The 25,301-nt window shown below is 47.4% G+C and overlaps 1 protein-coding gene across 1 annotated transcript in view; it reads right to left on the reverse strand.

Moving 5' to 3' along the window:
• Nucleotides 1–528: 528 nt before the first annotated feature.
• LOC146197140 (uncharacterized) overlaps nucleotides 529–25,301 on the reverse strand; it is a 216,137-nt gene continuing 191,364 nt past the window's right edge. Inside the window, exon 3 of the mRNA XM_084598915.1 lies at nucleotides 529–664. Within this exon, the coding sequence (XP_084455041.1) occupies nucleotides 653–664 (12 nt within the window). The 3' untranslated portion in view covers nucleotides 529–652. The remainder of the gene's footprint in view (nucleotides 665–25,301) is intronic.

Genomic DNA, 25,301 nt, shown 5'->3' on the forward strand with positions numbered 1-25,301 from the left:
GGCGCCAAGGGAGACTTGGACAGGGACTCCCTCGGTGGAGAGTAGGAAAGAGGGGTTCGGACTGGGTTAGGTCATGCGCGGCAAGCGCCAAGTGCCCTCTAAAGGAGGCTGCGGCCAATGGCATCTATTAGTTTCATGCCATGTTGGTCAATCCGGTTAATTTGCGCATGATACCTTCGCATCTGTCAGCTCCCTAAGATTCAAAGCAAGCATAGACAAGGAGATGAGCCACGTACCGGATAATTGGTCTAAGTCGTATTAGAGACCTTTAGCATATAATGTTAGAGCTTACCACTATCGTCTGCCGCTCGCTGTTAGCACACATGTGCAGATCGCATTGAGGGCGCCAGGTGGCCTCACGCTCACGCAATGTTCCGTCAACGCCCGACGTGCCGGGGCAAATAAGCGTTGCGTCGATGACGACGTGACATAACAGTAGACTGTAGCAGTGATATGCCAATGGTCTCTGTTGGCTTCTTTTGAGGGAGTTTTTCCTTTCGTTATTGAGTTGTTCATTGGGTGGGTGCAGTCAAGTTTGAGTCGCCCCAGTCGTGAAGAGCCACGGCAGGACTCGAGAGGCACGCATCGCTGTCCCCATGGAGTCGGACACAACAATGCAGAGGCCAATACTGTAACCTACGTGTCTCCGGTTTCAAACGACTTCCTGAGGGCATGAAAAAAAGATGAAAAAAAAAAAAGCAAGTTGATAGTTACCAAATTTCCTTTGCGTATTTCTTACATAACTGCAACCGTGAGAAAAGTTTAATTTTACGTGCATAAATCAAAACCATGAAATAACACTCAAGCCTGGTATCCTTATAGGCAGGCGGACAAAAGCGACGCATGCAGGATAGTTTCTAAAAAATGCACGAAGAATGCGCCGTCGTGAATGGCGCGCAGATGGCTCGCTGAGGAGACGCTCCTGGATTCCAAATAAATTAGGTTATTCACTATCAAAGAGACACATATGAAAACTGACTATTTTGCAGGCTTTCTATGTGTGGAGGTTGGGTAGATGCTACCAAACTGAATGGGGGGGGGGGGGGGGGGGGGGAAAGAGCGGTGTAAATAGAGAGTGAAGGGGAAGGCTTTTCCATTTGCGGAAGCAGAGACCACTCAGACCATGCATCGTGTTTCTCGAGCAAGTAAATATTCCTGGACAATAATATTGTTAGGGTACACGCACTTACCCAGACATTTCTTTCTGCCACCGCCCATGTAATTTTATTTGATGGCAATGATACGTAGTTGCAACAGAGTTGAATTTATGGGACGCCCTTGGAAAGGGGGGAGGGGGCAGGGAGGTCCATTCTGACCCTTGCATTTTTGCAACTTTTTTGTCTACGAGCGGGATCCTCCCTCCTCTGGGCTCTAAAAGTATGCATATGACAAATGCTGGCCAAACTACGGCTCACGAGTTTGAGCGTGGGGCGGGAAGCAGGCCTCGCTTTCGCACGTGTGCTAAGGGGGGAACGGGCGAAGAACGGCGGCGTGAAGTGGGTACCCCCCATCGTACGCTCCCCTCTGTCCCACCGTATATTTCTAAAGGCCTCTGGTCGTGCGTGTCGTTCAGGGAACCCACGGACAAGTGATCCATCATCCAAAACGAGCAGGGTTCGTGAGCAGGCGGCATGCAGCGGCGGCCAGTCGTCGGCTCCATCCAGGGTCTGATGGGTGGCGCCATCTCTCGGTAGGAGCAGGAAACATGCTGTTTTTCCTGTTTTGCCAGTCATTGATGCAGCGGTTCCATTCTGCTATCTTCAAATGCATTCTAACACAGCAAAAGACCGCGTTTTCACTAATCGCTCGGACTGCGAACTACGGCATTTTGTGTTTTCGTTGGTATGAACCTGAGCCAACCGGCAGAGCAATGTTGGCAGGCTGAATAGGAAGAAAAAAAAAATTATGGGGCTTTACCGATCAGGCGGAAGCGATAACAGGTCCCGCCTGCTGCTTCCCTTGTGGCTCCTTCTCATACACACACTTTGTTATTCGCTTAATCTCTGAGTCCTTAATCCTTAGCTCTATTATCTCCCACATACTCAATCACGTACAGCCGTAAGCTACTAGATTTTGTGAAAGACCACCCGTCATAGTTCGAGATCCAAGAGTCCTGCAGGGTCGATTCTTGCGTACTACCCATCTCAAAAGAGCTGTCCGAATTGGCAGCTGCTACTACTTCGGCCATGCCATGTGGCCTCATGGCATCGAGACATTCTCGTATTTTTTTACTCGCAATGACGCCGGATTTCCTGCGGAAGAAGAATAACGAAACGACCCTCCAGGAAGCTGCGAGCTTCGTTTCGATCCACTATCATGGTCTGCCATCCTACAAACTGACGAGCCATGGATCAAAGAAATGATGGTATTGAGTAAAGACAGATGAAGTGGTGGCAGGTCAGATGGTCGCGGGTTGTGTGGTGAAGACTGTAGATCTGCTTTGCATCGGGTCACGTGATCCTACTGCGCCAGAGGAAATTGAAAGCCGAGCTTCGAGAAACCATGTCCACGATCCTCGTAGACAGAAAATTGTTCCTATCCTAATCAGACGCTTCGCTCACAGTGTGTAAAACCAAGAACAACCGTGCGTATTCCCATACCGTAAAATGGGGTTACTTTGTGACAGATTTCATACGTTTTCATTCTCTCGCTGAACAATTATCAACATAAAGACGAATGAATAGTGGCATAACGCTGCTAAAGTCTTCCCTCACACGACGGTATGTTCTACAAATCCGCATCTTTAATACAAACGGCAATATTCAGGTTAAAAGCTGTCACAAAGTTGCCCCGCCGTGTGGGGCAACTTTGTGACAACGTTGGTTTTGGCTGAATATGATTGGGAAAAAAAGGGCTGACATAAAGTTACCCCATCAAAAGTTTATTTGCGTTGTCTAGAATTGGTTTCTGCTCCGGCAGCGTTAGAATTGTATTACAAATGATTGATACATGTAGCTCCTCAATCAAGATCTTTTACTTCAAAGATGCATCGGTTGCCTACTGGCCTAGATATTCAATTGTGTACAAAAATTCTTATTTTGAGTACAAAATAGCGTCCTCGTGGTCCGGCCATCTCCAATTCTTTTTGGTCCTCTCCATAGTGCTGACGATGTACCCCTCAGGTTTGACTTCCGTCACTCTTCCCGAGAAAAGTCGTCCTTCGAAGTTTACTACGACAAAATCATCCCCCTTGAAGGTGCTTTCTACGAAAACCGTACCGTGGACCCTCGGGACGTTGCTAGTATTTGGAACCACGGAAGTGGTAGGAGTGTCCGTTTCCGATAGGTTGTCAAGACTTCCGGACAGTACCACGGAATCACTTGTATCTCCTTCCGACCACTTTTTGTTGTCTCCATGCTGACCATCTGAAGACGATTCGCTGTCACTGCTTTCTTCTGCGCGGTCGTGCTCAAGAGAAGACCTCTTCCTAGGTCGTCTAGCTCTGATACCGGAGGAAGAGCTGCCCTTCTTTCCGGTTGTCGCTTTTCCCGTCCTGCTGGCTTCTTTGTTGGCGTGTCACAAAGTTACCCCGCGAAGTATTAATATTTCAGTTTCCTTTCTACAACCTTATACAAACATGACTTGATTAAATTTATATTACAGTTTATTTTAGCCTAGATATTAGCAATCAGAAGTACATAGCTGTTTTCACTGGTTTTCTCATGCGGACGGGTCGAGCACACAAAGTTTACGGTGCTTCACCAGATGGGCGCTAAAACACGATTCAACCTGTCGACGTCTCTGTGGCTCTGGAGCGCGGGAACTTCGGCCGGCTGCCGGTAGGTGGCACGGCATATCAGGCGAGCTTGTTGAGTGGCTCGTAGCTTTTCGGCAGCGCCTGGTCATGGCGCGAGATGTAAAATACAGAAAACCGAGCGCGTGTCACAAAGTAACCCCTGCAGTCACAAAGTAACCTCATTTTACGGTACATAAGCTTCCTATGGTCAGCTATAGAAAATTCTTTGTATGGTCGGCTATAGATATTTGGCCTAACTCTATATAGCCATTCCTATGGCAGTACTTAGGTTTTGCAGTAGTCTGTTCTATAGTATAAACTTTAACGTAATGGTGGTGGCCCATGTACTGCAGTCTATATCTCATTTCCTATGGAGTAAAGGTCAATGTAGGCACGCGGTAACGTGGCAGACACTGGCAAGCCACAGCCCCTCGGTCCCAGTAGTTCCTTGTGTGTACGTACAAAGACGCTTGTTGGCACTGAGGTATTCGCGCAGTGCAAGGTGAACGGCACTTACGGATTCCATTAAAATGGCAGGCGTAACCGGGTCTAACGACTGGTGAGTCGAGGTTGGAACGACGAGGCCCTTGTATGACAAAAGAGAGATGCACTTGCTTGGGAGTTGTCCGTTGTGTGTCCTACCAGCAACAATAACGCGCTCTCAACTGCAAAGATCGCTGGCGGCGCAGATTTTGGGAGAACCGACTGGCCTCTTACCGCAGTGTATGGCGCCAAGAAGTATACAGGAAGGATGCGTCGAAACGACAACGCCAAATTAGCATTGACAACCGTGGTGACGTTGAAGCGACCAGGTGCGGTGTCGACGCGCAGGCGACTCGCATACATGACGAAAGGAAAGGTTGCGTTCTCGTGTTTGCTTGTTTGTATTTCCCTCAGGAGGGGTCGCGCGTGACTTCTCGTTGCATGTAGCACAATAGCCAAGTTGTAGGCTAATGGATTCGAACCGACGATATATGTCTCTTTGTCAAAAGTGTAGAGTCCAAGGGGTTTGCTTCTGAGAGTCACTTCGTGCGGCTTGTAATGCATTTCCAGGGTTCCGAATATCTTAAGGGCAAGAAGATTTTTTGTCCTAGCCTCTCCAATGGGAAGTACCTCCAGTAATGCTAAATCAGTGCCACTGCACGGCTCAGAAAGAGACCCCTTAAGCACTTTTGACAAAGGCTGTACTTTAATACATATGCATTCCAGACTTTATATATGCTGTTAACGAAGGATGTATGGCTGCTGGTCCATAGCTTTTGGCGTATACAAATGGTTACTTTTGGTATATGCAATATTATATAGCCAGCTAAAACAGTTTATATGGCTTGCAATTAATCTGTAGCTATATTTGTATATGCGGCTAAAGATAGCTGTATGAGTACTATGTGTATACCGTAAGGAAATAAGATTTGTATAGCTAGCTAAAACTGTTTATAGAGATAACGGTATGACTAATAGTCTGTATATCTTCACGAGAATACACTTTTCTATAGCCAATACAGCTTATATGGCTTGCTGTCTGCAACTATAAAGGCATTGATTGTTCTATAAAGAGCCAAAGTTAGCTGTATAACTACAGATCTCTATATTCAGGAACATAAGTTTTCTATAGCTAGGTAGGACTGTTTATATGGCTTGTATTCTGTAGCTTTAGGGCATTTCCATTTCTACAGACAGCTAAAGATAACTGTATTTCTGTTGGTCTGTAGCTTCCGAACCATAAGTCTTCTACAGCTATCTAAGATTGTTTATATGGCTTGCAGTGTTTAGCTTTAGAGACATTTACACTTCTAGGCAGCTAAAGATACTGCTTGTGTGTCTGCTGGTCTATAATATATACAGCTTTCTATAACTTGCTAAAACTTATTGTATGGCTTTCTGCCTGTAGCTTTAAAGCCATTTCCATCTCTATAGGTAGCTATAGCTTCAGGGACATATATGCTTTTCTATAGCTAGCTAAAAAGATTTTGCATTGTTCAGAAGCTATTGCCAAAGTGCTATGAATTTTCTATAGCTGCCTATAGATGTTCCACTGCCACATTGTGGCTGACTATAAAATTCCATAGATGAACATATAACTGACCATAAACTTTTCCATTCAAGCACATATACTATTGTTGTATGAGTCCTCAACCATCGTTGTTCCACATTCGAGCAACACGTGCGCGACATCAAGAACGACCGTCTTTCCCAGACATGCACTGCGAGCCTACAGCGCTCGACATCTGCGGCATGGAGCGTGATTCGCACTGCTAATTCACGGGGGTTTCATCACCGCCGTTATCCCCCCTCATCTGTCTTCATTAGAGCCGCTGTGCCGCGTCCCTTCTCAACGGTGTACGGTGGCCGGCCAGGTGCATTTACCGCTCCTTTCCACAGCTGCGGCCTCCTTTCAGACTTAAAAAAACTGCAAAGTTCAGTCGCCGCGTTGAGTCTTTCAGTGTACTGCCTGAGACCTACAATTCCAATGGCTGTCTGGCACTGGTCACGTGATGACGCTTCCAGTCAACGCTTGCAGGGGAATTTTATAGTTTGGCTGTTTAAGACAGAAATTGGCGCCAAAATTTTCACGTGCCTATAATACACGATTGATGAATTCGTCTTCTTCTGTTTTGTGGTCGTCACCTTTACAATTGCTAAAACGTTCATTATCGGGAGCAAGAACATACGCACAGCCTCTAACAGTGTCGAAATGGTCTGTGTCGAAAGGTTCGGCGCAATTGGGAGAGTGACAAATACAGAAATATGTGCACATATATACAGTGTTCCGGGTGTCCCAGATAATCTGAGCCAACGGTGAAAAAACAAATATAGAAATAAAACAGGTCAGGGAAAACAGGTGCATACAGCTACAGCTGTCTTGCGTACCACAGGAATGTTTGTCTTTAAATTAATTAATTAGATTATTTTTGTATATTACTAAATACTGACTTTAGACAATAAATGTTGTATGCGAAGTTAGAATCACCTTCAGAAACCCCGTTTCATTATTTGCGGTGAAGCACACCTCCCATGTATCTTTGCTCAGAACTCGAAAGTGAGCCAGTGAAATACGAAAAAAAAAAAATAATAATAAACAAATCACGTGACTAGCGCATTCACGTACCGCTGTTATGCTGCGGTCAATCGTGATTTGCAGCGAACGAAACCAGTTGTTGTCGTGACTCGACGGCCTTGTTAGCTGAGACCTCCGGAATATCTATTTTGGCTTTGTTTAGGGTTTATAACGTCCCACAGCGACTCAGGCTTTAAGGGAGGCCGTCCGTGGAGTCCATAGAGGACACCGGAAATATTTCGACCGCCTGGTTCTTCAACGTACTATGATATCGCACAGCCCACCGACGCCACCGTCGTTTCGCCTCCATCGAAACGCAGCCGCCGGCGGTCACGATCGAACCAGGGTACTCTGGCCCAGTAGTCGGACATTTTAACCACTACACCACCACGGCGGGGCGGTATATATAGTGCAAGGCTCCGGAAATCGCGACCACCTTAGGTTTTTTAACGTATACTCCGCAGCGTACAAGAAGAGAGTGAGAAGTTTGGGCTTAAACTGAACATTAAAAAGACAAAGATCATGGCGTCTTGCCCTATCAAGTCCTGGAGCATCAATAGACAAGAAGTGGAAGCTGTGACAGATTTTCTCTTCTTGGGCTCCAAGGTTACCCCGGGAGGAGACTGCAGCCATGAAATTAGGAGACGCCGGCCTACTTCTGGGAAAGAGAGCCATGGCTAGTTTTGACCGCCTAGTAAAGAGCAGAGACATTAGTCTGCCAACCAGGATCCGTATAACTTGTGCTATGGTATTTCCAGTTGTGATGTATGGATGCGAGAGTTGGACTGTGAAGAAGGCTGACCGCCGAAGAATAGACGCATTTGAATTGTGGTGCTGGCGGAGACTCTTGAGAGTTCCTTGGACTGTCGGAAGATCAAATCAGTCGATATAGTCGACCGTAAACCCTGACTGCTCATTGGAGGGTCAAATTCTAAAGTTAAAGCTCAGTTACTTTGGTCATCTGATGAGAAGAGAGGAGTCGCTGGAGAAAGATTTGATGTTGGGAAAGGTTGAGGGTCACCGGAGAAGGGGTAGGCAGCGAACGCGATGGTTAGATGGCATCCTCGAGGCGCTGCAGATGAAGTTATGTGATGTTAGGAAGACAGTGAGAGACCGGAAAGCGTGCCGTGATATGGTCCATAGGGTCACGAAGAGTCGGACACGACTGAACGACTGAACTGACTGACATCGCACAGCACACGGGCGCCTTGCAGCAGGGTCGCCAAGGCCGGGACCGAACCAAGCCTGCATCCTTGGGATCAGTAGCCGAGCGCCCTACAGACTGAGCAGCCGCGAAAGGTGTGCTTATTATATTCCGCAGCTTACACACACGCAAGCTGGCCCCGGAGCAGGCTCTCATCAGTCCACATCGCCACGGACTGACGCGTTCCCTTTAATGCTGCTTCTACATATATGTTTATATGCTTTATTATGCTTAGTATTTCGCCATGTTTAGATACCGTTGGATTTTCTCGTCAAACATGACGACTCTTGACTCTATCTTTACGGAAGTGGATCTCATTCGTATTTCGCGGCTAGTGGCCGCCCAATTAGAGTAAGGCTTTTATTATTAAGGAACAGCACTCGTATAAGGTTATGATGTCACGAGATTGTACCAGGGACAACTTCGAAATTCGACAAAGTAAATACTTCCGAGATGCTGGTTACAAACCGGAAAGAACAAAAAGATCGAGCACGACTAAAAATCCAAGGCTACATGCAAAAGGCTGTTGAACCAGATACGCTTGGCTCACGCTACTCTTTGTAGAATGTCTGATGTGAAGTATTCCAGCCATAAGCATGCCCGGGGTCAAGGCACTTTACACGCGTGCTTTAAATCCCCTATTTTGCTCAACATGTTGACATGTTTAAAGTACTTTCAACATGTCAGCCTATAGAACATGTAAACTAACGTAACTAACGTTCGAGCGACAATCTCCTTAGGCTCGCGTGTACATCGCAGGGATGAAACCTCTCTGGTCTCAGCACTCAAGAGGACATGTTTAACACAAGGTTGCGGGCCAGAAGAAAAAAAAAATAGATGTATAACGGCATTTATACAGCAAACGCAAAAACTAAAAAAAAAAAAAAGTAATGCATACAGTCCCAGAAAACAACGCCCTTTAGGCAAGCTGCTCCACAGTAACACCTGAGTGATGAGTGCAGCAGCCCTGCAAGAAATGAAAAGAAAAAGTGCGTGAACAGAGATCAACGCTGAAGGCGACCATGGTCTCGAGAGGGAGACCGAAAGTGGGCGGAGAATATTGGTGTTCCCGAATCGCGAGCCGGAACAATACCTGCATGCGAGGCGCTATCAATTTCGGGCTCTCACGCTGAACTATGAAGGGCGAGCAGCGGCAGGAGCAGGGCGGCGTAGAGCAGAGGCCAAGCCCTCTTCTCGGCTGGGCAGCTAACCCACCCCTCTTCCCCTCCAACCTCATCTCACACACCCCCATCTCCTTTCCCCCGGCACGTCGGTCCCAATTTCGTATTACCGCTACAATTCGGCCGCTAGCGACATCCCATGATTAGAGGGAAGAGCCTAGAAAGGAGGACCCCGCTTGCCGCTCCGGAGGGAGAGAGAGCATTCTCTCGGCCTAGCAGCGGTCCTAGGTACGTTCCACTGCCCCCTTCCCCTGCTGTCTTCTCACTCTTCACGCATTCTGAACACGCACGCGCGAAGGAGCGCAAGTACACACATACACACAAACAAGCATGTATGCTTACATACTTTTTTTTTTTTGTATCGAGCTCTTTTGCCTTTTTCTATATTTCCGCTTCAGCTTTCACTCTTTAAGGGCACACTTTGATCGCAATATGGTGCACCGCTCTCGCTGTGACTGCGCCTTTCCCCTCTCCACTGCCGAGCATTCTCCTTTCTCTCCGATTTCTTTTCTATGCCTTCTATAATCTCCCGTGCCCCGCGGCGACAGCAGCCACAAAGCATCCCAACCAAGCCGTGCTGCCTTCTTCTCTTCCCCTCCCCTTATTTTTCCAACACCGCCTACCTCCCGCTAGCAGGGCTTGTCACGCAGCCCCCTTCATCTGCATCCCACCTCTGTAACCCGGCCGCCCGCCTGCATGCTGCGTTCTGCTAGCTAACATGATCCGTCTTCGAAATACCCCGAATAGGCCGTCCCGTGGTGAACGCTCGTCCTTTTCCCCCGCCTTTGCGCCGCTTTCTTGAGAGAAAAGAAATACAGACAAACTGTCTAGAGAGAGAGAAACACGAGAACCACTGAACCCAGGCCCCCCATATGCAGAACACATTCACAGAGTGAGAAACGAGGAGAATAGAGATGAAGCGCAGTGGGCAGTGAGATACGGCGCTTTTCCGTGTCCCTCACTGTGTCCCGTTTCTCTCACGCTGTCTCATCGCTATGCCGTACCAGCCAAGAGCAGCTTTTAGCTCCGAAAACATTCCAGCATATTGGGAAAAATAAATTGGAAAGAATTGAACTGACACAAGATGTCACCTTAGTAATCGGCGGCCCTCTTGCACCCAACTCTCCGAAGCATTTAAGCTCCGAATTCAATTTATTTATTTATTTACAAGATTCTAAATTTCTGGCCAGTCGTTGAATGACTGACCCCAGTTCATAAAACTTAGAACAAATGAAACAGAGCACGCACAAACATTCTTAATGCGTTGGATAACTTCTTTTGTGCACGAGATCTGCATGGAAATATTGGTGTTGCTCGATTAGCATGCGCCATTTATTAATGCGGCTCGAATAAGAGAGTTGTGTTCTGAAGAGGCGTGCCGTAATGTTTGCTATCACGTTTATTACACGTTTGAAAAGGGTATTCAAAGCAGAAATAACTTTATGGAGCCAGTCAATCGCATAATATACATTTTATAATGTATGCTCACATTCCGGTTAGCCTGAAAATCATTCTGAAAGACCAGAAGGCAAACGTATACACTTGTAACACTATATGCCAACGACGTTTTCCGTGGAAAAGAAAAAATGTTCGTGATGTAGTTAGCCCCGCGAAAAAATGAAGAACTGCCCAAGCGGAATATGGGATCCGAATAAATGATTACCTGATAATGGCCTCCAGTTTTGAGCCGAACAAGGGTCATCGCCTTTTTCTCGAGACCAGGGACAAAAGCTTACCTCCCCGAGGGTTATATACTTACGGCTTGGAGATCATTTTATGTGTAGGTTTTTCGATTGGCTGAAACATTTTGAGTTAATAATCGCAACACATTCTTTAAAGTGCTCTCTCTAGAGCATACAGAAATACTAGCTGAGCAAAATTTTTAAAATTACAAAAAACGAGAAAAGCAAAACCGAAATTCGACCAAGCTGGGACTTCGTGGATGCTGTCATGATACTTTTCGTGGACGTGTTGTCTGCATAAAGTGACGACTGTATAAGTGACAACTTAGATCGCTGCACAAATAAAATTTCAGCTGGGGATGCCAAATAACGGCAGGGCACGCAGTTTGCATTTTCAAATACATGTTCATTAGGTTGATTGGAGGATTCATGAGAGCATTCGTACAGTCTGTAGTACACTCTTACGTCTTTTCGTCTTCCTGCCTAGGGTTATTTTTATTTGTCCGTCTCCCTCGTCACGGTTACCAGACCACTCTCCTCTTACCTGTGCGCACTCGCTTCGAATCGCCAAGCAGAGGGCGCGGGTCTCCTACAATAATTATTTGTCTGAAATGGCCAAAATAAGCTCGACATTTTGTCCTTCAAGTATTGCGCAGTGACACACTTCGTTTCCTTTCCAGTCATGTGGCTTTCACCTCTACCACAGCACAGTGGCCACTAAAGAGAGAGCAAATATTTGTACTATATTTATAAATTTAAAACAGGAAGTGAACATATAGTGAACGCCTAGCAACGACAACATTAGGAGCATTCAAAGGAACAAAAACGGCATCGAAAACATTGTCTTTAACACTGATTTCGTTAACTTACAGCCCCTTTAAACCAAGTGGGGTGTTGTCTTTAAACAGATTTAAAAGCCGTTGAAAAGCACCTAATTTACCTAATACACCTTTTATAGCAAAAATAATTTCCAAACTGTGATACAGTCAACCCTGACTGTATCACAACGCACAAGTCAGCAAGGTTAGCGCAGACGAAACCACAAGGAAAGGAGGAGGATGGGGGGAGGGGGGAGGCACCAACAGGGGTAGCACAGTCTTCTCACCCCTGCTTAGTTCTCGGTGCGTGTTTACCAGCGGTTGGCCTACGGACATTGAGAACAGCATTACCTCGGTTTTTATTTTGCTGTCGCCGGACCTTCGTTCACGCAGCGCTGTCCGTGGCAAGAGAAAGCACTTACGGAGCGCGATTTCAGCGCCGCCACTCGGGAGGCGTCCCCGGCATTGCCCCTGCTCCTCGGCGTCGCGCGTTCGCGCCCGTTGGCGGCTCTCCATTTATATAAATCAACTTGTCTGTCCATTTGTATCGATGTTATGCCCTAAGAAAACCGGGCCTCCTCCGTACGCCATGGCCGGTCTCTCTTCTCTCCCCTCCGCGACCTCTCTTCTTCTTACATGAACGTTCGCTCTTTCTTTCTACCAATTTCCACCGCGTCGAAACCCCTCACCGCTCGCGTGTCTCGCGAGTTCGCTCTTTAGGAACAGCTCTCCCCTGCCGAGCTTTCTCTCCTTCGCGGTCTCCTCGCCCAGTTTGTCCTGTCGGCTGCGCCAGGACGCAAAGGGAGGGAAAATCGTGGCGAGCCCGAAAGAAAGAATGCAGACCAACAGACGGCGGCGCGTAAAGAATAGAGAATGGGAGGGGAAGGAGGGGTGCAGAAACGGTACACGACGTCGCCGTAGCCGCGGCTCTTTTATTTGTTGGACGATTCATTTGAGGCGGGAGAATGCGTTCCCAAATGGTTCGCCGAGAAGAAAAGGAAAAAAGCAAGAGCATAATTCGGTTGAAGAGATGAGGGCGGCGGAGTGTTCCAAGCGAGGGGCGTCTGCGGGGGCATGAGGAGCGGGGGAATAGCCATGGCGGCGCAGAGAGCGGCAGTAGGGGAGCGATTTTAGAGGGGACGGGGAGAGGAACTGCAGAGAAAAAAAGAAAGCATGCACTAAGATGTAGAAGAAAAATGCACGATAGAAGAAAGATATTTGCGCAGAGTAAGCGCTGCTGTGAAAGGAGAAGGATAGAGAACATAGGTTGAGGAGGCGCGGGCCGAGCTGAGCACAGGAGGCATGCGGTAGATGAGTAGACCAAGTGTGCGCTCTCTCCTCTCTCTGCCAGCCGAACCTGGAGGTTGCGGAGCATTTGAGGCTCTGTCTGGATCCAGTTCGTGTAGACTCCCCCTTCTCGTCCCCCACCCCCCTGGGGCGACAGGACGTCGAATCAGTGACGGCTGCCGTGGCAGGCGGATATGATCGGCCGACCTATTGGGCAAACTGGCCGGATACCATCCTCTCCCACCTTAAACTTCCCTTGTAGTTCTCTCTCTCTTCCTGCGTCATGCCTCTCTCTCTCTCTCTTATTCCTCTCATCCGGGTCAGGCGTTCTTTATGTTCCTTCCCAGAAAGACTGCTTACCCGCTTTCTTCTTTCAGGTTTCTGTCAAGGGGGAACGCAGCCGCCCGATGTGCAAGTCGGTACAGTGCGGATGTGTGTGCCAAAGCATGTGCACTCGGCCTGCAGTTCTCATACGCCGCTGTGGCCAGCGCGAAAGGAAAATGAATCGTGCGGAAGAGGGCGAGAGTAGTAGAATAGTGAGCCTGAAAGGGATCGGAGGGGAGAGAACGCTTTCTATCGCCCGTGTCGAAAGTAACGACGTCACCCGTTTTCGGCTCAGCTTATGGCCCCTCTTCCTGCGAGCACTACTGCTTTAAAGCTCGCATAAAAAGCGATGCGCAGAGAACGGCGATAAAATGAGAGAAGCCGCGACGTCGTGCCGGTTGGATGAACCCACCCCCGCTGAGCTCTATGCATGTTATGGGCGGTTGGTCCTCTCCGGCGCCGTGCTTGCACCAAGCGTGTCGCTGTTCCGACTCCCGAGTGACCCACACGTAGGTGATGGCGCTTGTAGTTGCATGCATGGAACAAGCTCCCGATATGGGGTGCTTGAAGAGGGCAGGCGCACGTGCGCGACGAGGAGAGATAATAACCAATCCGTAATCCTTTGTGAGCAAGTTCGAGAAGACAGGATGTTAGTGGCGTCCCTGGACTAAACCCGCTCGTTATGTGACCGACTAGTACTGGCCCGTGGGGAGCAGTAGCTCTCGCAGGGGAAAAGAGGTGGCGCCACTGGTACAACGAGGAGCCACAGACATCATCCTCGACCTCGCCTACTTGTGTGAGCAGCAACTGGCAGGAAGAGGGAAGTCCAGTTCTGCTATGGTGTGCATGACGATGGAAAGAGCCTCCTATACTCAGCTGGCGGTAATGCAAGCAGCATAACGATCCATACTGAGTAGCGGTAGCGGTTAGCTGAAGTGTTTAACTAACATCATAAATATATGTTTCGAAGTTCTAGCGTATGGCTTGAAACTGAAGCCAATGCGTCCGCCACGATGATGAACCAGGAGTCGCGGACAAAATGTCACCACACGCAAGCTCATCCATTTTCAATTGTCCTGGACAAAAACAATTAGGTGCATTTTTGTGGTATCTAACGCAAAGAATCAGCCCAATAAAGCCTGCCAATCTATTCATCTAACTTGGTGAGGTACACCCCAATATCTTCATCTACATTTGGCGAGTCCGTCACGTTAGCGTTTACCGTATTTTTCATGTTCTAATCCTCGCCCTAAACCTATGTTCTCGATCTTTTTCTTACGCTCACCTATTATTTCGAGAACGTAAGTAAGAATGTGTGATGGGAATTGTTTTTCTCTAATTCTTAAGATCTGTATTTGAAACCTCAACACCCCTTAAACCTAATTTAAATTAACCCAACTTAGCTTTAAGCTTAATTGTAAACATGTATAGGTGATTAGGGGTTCTTTTTGCGAGTAAGGTTAAACGCTATTTAAAATCGGACACAGCCGTTGGCGAGCGCTACTTTTAGTTAGCCTTTGAATAAATATAGGAGCCCGGTTTTGTTTATGTATGTCTATTGTTTGTCGGTTTTGTTTATGTATCATAGGAGGCAGGTATGTCTAAGATAATTTGTGAAATAAGAGAAATTTGTGCTTTACAGTTGAGGATCCAGCTTGCAGAGTTCAACGCATGCTATGTGCTGTGCAGTTGTTGGTCCCATCAACTTATAAACATTTTCATGCAGACTTCTTGATTTATGCAGAAATATGAGGCCATATCGGAGTCATCCTGAGAGGGAAACTCGATTTTCATATGCAGCTGCACTTTATAGCTATACGGTAAGGGTGAGAAATAATAGTTGATTAGTGTACCCTTGAGCGTGCACGTAACCCCCCCCCCCCCCCCCTTGTTAATAATTCTGGACCTGGGTATTTCTCAGTGGCCTCTTGTTTATTGGTGACATGCAACTACTCGTGCATATATCCCGCTCCTGGATGCAACATTGTCCTCTGTATGCCGCCAGGTTTGTGCCGTATTAAAAAAGAAATACTGATACAACAGCCAAACCACGACAGCTGCAACAGCACGTTATCAGCATCCCCACTCATTGAACCAATCGAGGTTGCAGATCGACGACCACTCCTTCCTCTTCTACGTTTAAGGCTACCTAAATAGAACTCTTTTTTTTTTATTATTATTATTATTATTATTATTATTATTATTATTATTATTATTATTATTATTATTATTATTATTGCTGTTCCTTTCAGTGTATACTCGGAGGAAACATGGACATTCCACAACCTCTCTGTTTTTCTTTTTGTGAACTTAATAAAAGCTGATGCATTATATCTTGGTGCTGGATTCTTCGTCCATATTCTTCCAAGCTGACTGGAATAACGTCGATAGCAAACACAGTGTACGCGTTTGCGGATGTGGGTTGCCTTTTATTATCATGAATGAGTAGCTCATAGTTTTATTTCCCATCTTTAGGGAAGTCTATCATGCGGATGCCGAAATGATGCCACGAAAATCAAGCGTGCACGCCCTAGAGTGCCGTTCCTCTGTTAAAAAAAAATACATAAACTAATACTTCAAATAAACATTGAAGGTGAGTCTCGCAGTGTTTTCTCGGATTCTGCGTCACAACCATCATATTCCTCCTTTTCCCAAACCCCCGACTACGGTCCCCCGTTTGGAAGGTGGACTCGTCCGCTAAGGGCACGAGAAGAGAGCGTGGGGTGGCGAGAGAGAGTGTGAGGCGATAAGTAGGCGGGGAAAGCACAGCAATGGAGGCAAGGTTGCGGGAACCCAGCGGAGGCTCCAGGCTCACTTGATGATTTTTACCTTTTCCAACTTTTTTTATACATACTCCTTCGCCCTCCTTTCATTGGTCGCTTCTGTACCTTTGGACACAGACAGCAGCGACTGACGGAATCGCTCGAACGAATCGGGACGAGGCACGGAGCTTTTTCAACGAGAACGGTCTTCGATTGCAACCTACCCGCCTGCTGTCAAAGATGGTGCACATCCAACACCTTTGAGCACAGTCCATTGAAACTCCCTTGGCGCTATTCGCCAGCTGTAATTAAGGTGCGCAAAACTTCGATTGTTTAAGGCGGCCCTGTGCGAGCAGCTTCAAAGAACTCGAAGTCTACCCTCGTGCGAAACAATACAAGCATATATTTTCAGCCCCTTCTGTCAGCAGCTCTGCCAGCGCGCAAGTGGTGTTTCCATTCATTACACATGTCAAATCGTGACCCACCCCCCGTCACCTGTACAGACGACTTTGCGGGTATACGGGCCGTAGAGATAAAAGCTCCTGGTCACAATTCATGTACACGAGTTGGCTTTCTCTACCGGCTCGTTTTTCTCTTTATTTTCCATTGTTTCGAAGCACTCACCCGTATCTCTCCACTTATTAAAAAAAAAAAATGAATACGCGAGGCTGCATTGTACACACGGTAGCGTGAGTAAGATGGTAATACGTGTTACAGGTTCGATCATATTTCTGCAATCAATATTTCCATCTCTTATCTTCAATTAGATCTGCAACCATCTACGAAGTGTTCAGGCCTTGCCCTAAGCATACAAAACTAGAGCAGTTTCTCTCTCTCTTTCTCTCTCCGACAGCGAGGACAGCGAAACGGAGCAGAACGAACCAATTCGCCGCGTTTTTCACCACTATGTGCTTTCTGCGGCTATCCGCCTATCAAGGGAAGGCCAGCACAGGATGAACTCTGGCGATAAACTATGATCCTTACGAGGGGTGCTGGCTCGACATCAGAGGAAATAAACTGACTCGTCGAAGGCACTTTAACGAACACCCCCACTGACAACGGTAACGACGTAGGTAGTACGTAGACGGCCAGGAGAGACGCACCAAAATTCGTGCGCAAAAGTCTCCTTGGCAGGCCGCTAGATGGCGCCACCACCAGTAGCAACGCAGGAGTAGCTCAGGAGGCGCCCGACACAGCTCCCGACATGTAGTCAGCATGGCGCCTCCAGCGAAGTTCCCCCAGCGGCGGCTGGATTCCTGCGGGGCCGGCCTGGAGCGGACGGCCCTCCCGCGGGTTCGTAACTGCCGCCAGCTGCACTAGCCGGTCGGTTCGTGCTCCAAAGGAGGAACCCATCTCGCGTGCGTGCGTTGCTGCGCGCTGTCGAAGTCGTCAATCTGAGTCGCCGCTCGCTGCGCCCCACAGCGAGGAGCCTGCAGCTTTGAGAGGGCCGCAGTTTCGCCGAAGCCCTCCTTTGTGCTTTCGTGCCTGTCATTTTAGGTCTTTATTTTTTTTTTCTTTCCTTTCTAAGACCATTATTCCTTCTCCCATAGAGGAGGGGTAGAGGGCGTCATTTTCTTTCTCCCTTTCCCTCCCACGAACAGCGCCGTTGAGTTGTTTAGTTGCGGTACGGCGGCCCCAGATAGGAAACCTCGAGCTTTTTTCTTTTTTTGCTTGATTCTGTGTTTGTACGCGCTCTTCAGAGTTCTTAGCAGTAACCACAATGTGCTTCGCTCAGACAGTCCAGTTCCGTGCCGCCGCGTGCGAACGCACGGTTCAAAAAGGTCATGCGTAGTTCACTGTAGTCACGCGTGAAAAATTGACTACATGGTGTCAAGTTCCCACATTCCTCTCTTGAATGTTCTCGCGGGGGATTGCAGAAGCTGAAAGAGCAGCATTCATGCCCACACACGTTAATTTGTGTCTATGCGAGCTCTTAAACAGCCCAAACCAAGTTTTGCATAGGGGCAAGGTGTCGTGCTCTATTAGGCACTGTGATAAACAAGGTTAGTTTCGGCTATGGAGCAGAGTATGGCGCACTAGTTTTTCTTTCTTCACGAACCAAACGCGGTGAAGACCTTGTGGGAGACGAGAAGTGGCTACCTGCCGTTTAGGCAGGCGATTGGGGAGTCAAACTACCACCGTCGATTTTAGAGAAATGTGGACTAAACGTGATTGCCACACCGACATCTGGTGAGGAATCAAAGTCACGAAGCACATCACTTATTATTAGTGGAAGTGCGAGTTGAAACATGAATAGTCGAAACACAGTTGAACAAGCAAAGGGCCCAGCCACCGCACAGATGTTAGCTTCTCGTATGAGGCAGTGGAAGAAACTGGGAAAGGTCTGCTTTCCAACAGCGTCAGTACGTTAGAAAGGAACTTTTTACGGTCGCTTTTGTGTATTTTGCCGCGCGCGAACACACACACACACACACACACACACACACACACACACACACACACACACACACACACACACACACACACACACACACACACACACACACACACACACACACACACACACACACACACACACACACACACACACACGCACCATGTGTCTGCTACAAATAAAAGGCCGAAATGAGCCAAAGAAAACCACTACTCGTTCTCGACTAGAAGTGCTTTTCGTCCTCCAAGTGCGAGCGCTTCGTTTCAAGAGTGACCCGCTGACATTTGCTTCCAGCGGCAATGCGCCGACGACAGCTAGCAATGCCCCCCCCCCCCCCCCCCCATTTCTGGGTTGCGGTGAGATTGCGTTTAAAAAAGAAAAAAAGATCCTTCCATGAGGCGGGCAGAGCAAGCAGTACTATATAGTAACGCTGGCCATATCACATCTGCTATGGGGCACTGAGCACCAGGGGTATGGGTGCAAGTGACTGCACTGCCTTGAGACTTCCGTCAGAATCCGGCAGCAGGGACCGTCATCACTGTCGTTTTTATTTTATCTTTTTCCCCGCTTCCTCGGTCCGACTGAGTGCACTGAGGTGTTGCGATTCATCGCGGTCGACAGAATGGCTGAGCAAACTCTTCAGTGCGGGCTGTTAAGTGACCTTCTGACCATCACAAATGTACGTTGACGTGTATTTTTAAAATGACGAGTTTGTTGCGCCGTCTCAAATGGTATACGTTAAGCTCGTGTGCGGCGGGCGCGATTAAGTTCAGTGCAGCGATACCCTCGGATTCTACGGGAAATTCGCAGTCCAAGTGTAAAGTGCTGTGTATGTCAGGTTGGAGGTGAATTTCATTCTTCGACGACTGATTTATTCACAGTTTGAGTAATTAGGCTTCCGGCACGGCACTGCGCATTCCCCGTTTGCTTGCCTGTCCGAACTGAAGCAGATCATGAGATGTGAACATATATAGGCGAAATGGTGAGGGACGATACGGGCTAGTCACCGCGGGGGTCGTTGTTCTGTCCCTGTCCTTTGCGCGGCTTTCGTGCCATATAAACACAGGTTTAAGCACAAGATGAAGAAAAACCAAGCCTTAATGAAACGTTGTTCCGTTCTTGCACGCCGAACTGGCTGCTCTGGGCAAGCACTGTCTAAAATTTCGCTTCCGTTTGAGTTCCACGTACAGGAATCGAAAAAAAAAAAACCTTGATTTTCGGCTTTCCGGCTGTATTTATGTATAGATGTTATGATAACCTAAAGCTTAGTTCCGTATTTTTCTCCAAGTTTTCTGCGTGTTCCTGTGGATAGCCGCAATGTGATCGGAACATGGCTTTGGCGACATCGGTGACGTCGGATCTTAACATTCGCTTTTTTTCCGCAGTGGCCCCCAGATGGCGCAACATGCACGACTGAGACTGTAACGCACCATGTCCATAGCGTAGGAGCACAAAACTGACATCCCAGCCACGGCGGCCGCTTTTCGATGGAGGCGAAAACCAAGGCGCCAGTGCCATATCAGAAAACAAACGTTTTTCACTCACTACAGTGTATGATGTCACATGTCAGTGTACTTTAAGAACCCCAAGGGATCGAAATCTCCGGAGCCCTTCACTGCGGCGTCCCTCGTAGTCTGAGTCACTTCGGGAAGTTAAACTCCACAAGAACCCGCACTAACTTTCGGCCATGCGTACCACCCGGCGACCGCGAAGGCGACATAAGTCGCATAGTGTTCATCTCCTCACAAGGTAGGAGCCACCGAGGTGGTGCAGTGGTTACGGCGCTCGACTAGTGTGCCTGCGATGCGGGATCGAACCTGCCTCGACGGCCGCTTTTCGATGGGGGCGAGAAGCAAGGCGCCCGTGTGCTGTGCAATGTCAGTGCACGTTAAAGAACCCCAGGTGGTCGAAATTTATGGAGCCCTCCACTACGGCGTCTTTTATAGCTTGAATCGCTCTGGGACGTTAAACCCCATAAACATGACCAGGAAACTGACGCACGCAAAGTTCGTCCCAGTGGTAAAGTTTGACACTGCATCAGCTTTTTGCACGTACTTACAAACATGAGCGTAACCTTATAAACAAGCGGAAATTTCTGAAGCCCTTCATTGTGGCGTCTCTCATATATTTGCGACGTTAAGCCCTACAAACCTAAACCTGTTATAGAGCTTCCGGAAATGCATACTAAAATAAGACCAATCTTCCCTGAAGCACATGTCTGGTCCAGTAGAAACATGGCCTATATGTCAAATACCAAAATTTATTTTTGCTCACAGACAGAAACACGTTTTCAGTAACCACAACTGACGAGAGACAAGGCGGGTAATGCCATTGCCAATATGGATAAGAAAGTCATAGAAAGCGAGGAGTTCTATACACTGACCTAAACAGAAGTCAAAGTAATCAGGTCGATAATGATAATGGCAGCTTTATAATCGAGCAGAACAGTAATGAAGAACGATGAAAAGAAAGCTTTAGAAGCTACGAAAGGTGGAAAAGCATCTGATTGGGATCAGGTAACTGCCGATTTGTTGAAGGACGGTGGGAATATCGCGCTAGAACAATTGGCCATCCCTACACGCAATGTCTCATGACCTCGAAGGTACCATAATCTAAAGGTACTATATAGGTACCTTTAGACATGAGCCATAATAATAAAGGGATGCCAAGTACTTGAAATATAACAGACCGATCAGCCTATTATCCGTTATGTATATATTTGCTAAGTAATCGCTAATAGAATCCCAGCAACCTTAGACGTAAATAACTAGGCACGATTTCGTAAAGGCTCATAATCTAAACGTTTTGCCAGGTAATAGAAAAGAATGCCACTACCATCTTTTCAGATGTTCTACTGAAGGGCGTTAGCAATGTTTTTTTTTTTTTTTTTTTTTTTTTTACTTGTGATTTACATTATTAACGACGATACTTGCCCTCCTTTGTGCACCTCGGCTATCCCTCCAATGCCACCGACGTGCAAATTACATGCTAATTTCTGCAACAGCCTTCGTTATATCTGTTCGACCTAATTCCCTATGTCCGTATTTCACTCTATAGGTCCCAGATTCTGATGCCAACATGTTCAGCACGAAACGACGAAGTGGCGTCCCTCTGCGACCACTGGTTCGGCCGCCATTACGGTTTATATAGGACCAAAGGTCTTCGGTGCGAATCCCTCACACATGGTCGGTCTCAAATGGAGTAGTAACTGTGTGCTTCAGTGTCGTACCAAATCGTTTGCCACCACTCCAAACCATCTGTAACAAACGGTGGGCCACAACTTTGACAGCAGTGGTGGCTTCAAGTGGCCCAATTTCGGCCCCCGCTCGGGTGGCATATAGCGGGACGTTGACAACAGAGGGGTTAACTGTTGGCCAGCTGGCCGCGCGCGCGCGATTGGGAACCTGTGGTGACGTCACGCCTTTACCTGTATGCGTGCCAATTGATGGTTTTGCTTCGACTCAGTTGGTGTGATGACGTCATTGACACGGCGGTAGGCCACTTTAGCTTACATAAGGTTTTGATGATGTCACTGCGTGTAGTTATCCTGGAGGTCATTTGTGAATGACGTCATACCAATGGTGGACCAATGGTGGCGCGCCACCTGGACCGCAATAGTGGACACGCCTTGGTCGCCCCCTTAGCTTACATGATGATGGTCACGTGGTTGCAATGACGTGACACTAGACTGCAATGATATGGCAATTGATCACATGCTCGGCCGCCATCTTGAATCTAGGACGGAGACCAAAAGTACAAGCGTAAGTAGTAAGAGCTGACGCTGTTGAAATACTTGGAATGTAACCGACTCTATATCATGCAGTAGCATTCATTGATTACGAGAAAGCATTTGACTCAGTCGAAACCTCAGCAGCTATGCAGGCATATATAGAAGGGTGTAGATGAGCCATATGTGAAAGCACTTGAAGATGTGTGTGGACAGCAACAATAACAAACTAATAAAATTCTAATGAACGGTGTTATTCAAAGAGACAGGATTTGCCCAGTACTAATCACCGGTTATTTGGCAAAAGTATTCAGATAGCCAGAATGGAAACAGTTAGGGATAAAGGTTCGCGGAGAATACCGCAGTTATCTGAGGTTCGCTGATGACACTGCCTTGCTGAGCAGTTCAGGTGACAAATTACAACAAAAAATCACTAATTAAGCATTAAATTAAATCATTAAAGTAGAACGGTATTCCTAAAACTTAATATGCAGATGGCTCAAGTAAAGTTCAACAGCCTCGGAAAGCAACAGCACTTTGCGATAGGTAGCGAAGCGCCGAAGATGGGAAGAGAATACGTTCACCTGGGACAGGAGTAACCGCAGATACGGATCGCGAAAGGGAAACAACTAGAAGAATCAGATAGGACTGGAGCGTATTCGGCAATTGTACTATTAGATCATGAATAGCAGGTTACCAATATCTATGGAGAAGAAGATATATAATTACTGTCTTACTACCGGTACTCACCAAGAGGCAGAAAGGTGGAGACTAACGAAATGAGTTCAACTTATATTGAGGACCAAAAAGAGAACTATATATGCGTCGAATGCGAGGTAACAGGTGGTCTCCAAGGGTGACATTGGATGATAAGGGAAGGCAAGCGCAGCAGAGGGCGGCAGAAAGTTAGGTGGAGGGATGTGATTAGAAAGATTGCAGGAATAAAAAGGATGCAGGGCCGACTTAATGGGGGTGATATATGAGAGATGCATTTGCCCTGCTGTAGGTGCACTCAGGCTCGTGATAATGATGATTATGGTGACGATGGTAAGTATGGTAAGTATGGCACTAAAGAAGTTGATTCGAAAAGTAAGGAGGTTTGCATAAGAGCTGTCAGTATCTGTCGAGTTTTATTTCGATAGAAATGATCGAAGTTGCCCCGCATCAATGAAGCTGCGAAATTTCTCCTTGTAAAAGCTCTTATTGTTTTTCGTTCGTGTGCTGAGTACTACAAAAAGAGAAATGTAGCAGTCCGTCCAACAAAAGCAGTCAAAATTCCGAGGCTGAGTTCTACGACTTCATGAGCGACGCGACACTGGTGCGTATTGCACATTGAAGAAGACGACGCTGCTCGAACGCCGAGCACCCTCGGGCTGACTGGCGGGTGTGAGGAGGCAGAATGCACAAGTGGCAAGGGCGGCGCCAACCCCACCACTCCCAACCCTCATCCCCTGTGCCAGCCACTGCTGCCCGCCACTCGACCGGAAAAGCGGGCTTTGCCTCGAGGCACGCGCGTCTACGGTTTCTCCCCGCTCGCCCCGGAGGGTAGGCTTCTCTTTCGGACTTGGTGTTCGGTGTCACCACTCCGTGTGCTTCGCTGCGGGGCACGTCACGTCTCCCGGCTTCCCCTCGTTGCATCCACCAGCCTTATCTCTAAGCTGGTCTATTTTTTTTCTCTCTCTCTCTTTGCTTCTTTCCTCCGACCCAACCTCATCCTCTTGTCATTTTTTTAGTCTCTTGATGTCGGCTTCTTAGTGCCTACAAACACGAGCGTATATATGATGGCCTTTTCTTGGTCAGTGTTCTGTGTGCGTTCTGTTTATTTTGCTCGATTTTGCCATTCCGTCCTAATGTTTCTACTATACTTCTCAGCATAGATCGGTGCAATTTGTGCGACGTCGAAGCTCAGTCAGATGCGTTGAGTTCAATGTACACTCAAGGTTTCTTTTTCATATTATGGAGAGGAAATGGGCACGTTGCGCAAGTACTCTTCATTGCTTTTTTTGGACATTATGCCCAGCTGTTGAATATTGTATCACCCGGGGACCTTTGTACGCCTTACTTTAGTTACTCCTTACGCCGGTTTGTTGTTGTTTCTATGGCCCTTATGTGACTTATACTAAGACATTGTGCTGTGAGAGCCGACTTGCAGGAGGAGCATTTTTTTTTTTTTTTTTTTTTTTTGCAAGTGGATATCTCAAGAGAAACTCACTGCGGCGTTCCTGTCAGTACTAAAAATGCGACCCCACAGCAAGCGTGTGTGTGTAATCAGGCCTGAACGATGTATTTTTTTTATTATTCCGTTGATTTTCCTAGTGCCATAAATGAGTTTTGAATGTTACAAACCTTTGCTAGCCCCCCCGCCCCCTCCCCCTTTTTCTTTGCGACTATATCAATTTGTTCACGTGCAAGTGTACGTCAGTCATTAAGTGACTGCAACTATGTATGTAAATATAGAACTTGTATTGTGTCACCTCGTAGGTGCGCTGCGGAACCGAAAGAGCGATTGAGCTGAGGAAAATGAATAAAAAGAGAGAGAGAGAGAAATAGCAAAGTTTCTAAAGCGTATAGACATATCGTTATGGCTTTTAAGTGCAACGGTAAGTCAGATAAAAGCGCTAAAGAGAGGGACCAGTAGCATTGATGGAGAAATATTTTAGGGGCCCCCTTCTTGGCCCTCCTGAAGACTGAAAGAACACTGTATGACTTCGTACGAGACGAATACTGTGTTTCTTTTTTTTTTTCCGCAACACCTGTACACGCTTCTACAATAGTCGAAAAGCATGCCCGTCTCGCGGTCCGCCACGAGACCCGTCTTCTGGCACTTATATTCAACATCATCATCTGGCATCGCCGAGAAGGGAAAGGGCGTGGTTCATTGTATACCAGTGGTTCAGTCACCTTGGCTGCTATATTATTGGAACCACATATGGTCTAAGGTAGACAATCAGGCTATACAGGTGACTGAGCTATGAGCGCTCCGTTCATTCTCGAACAGGCCCAAGGTATCCCTTTGGTATACCTTAATTGCTCTGCCTTCCTGAAGAGGGGACCTGTGAAACTCTCGCATGGCTCAGCTTTATTCAACCAGTCATTTAATTCATTCTGATGATGCGAAACATGGATC

This window comes from Amblyomma maculatum, chromosome 3 (genome assembly GCF_055883805.1).
Source record: "Amblyomma maculatum isolate TAMU_Amacu chromosome 3, ASM5588380v1, whole genome shotgun sequence".
NCBI lineage: Eukaryota > Metazoa > Arthropoda > Arachnida > Ixodida > Ixodidae > Amblyomma > Amblyomma maculatum.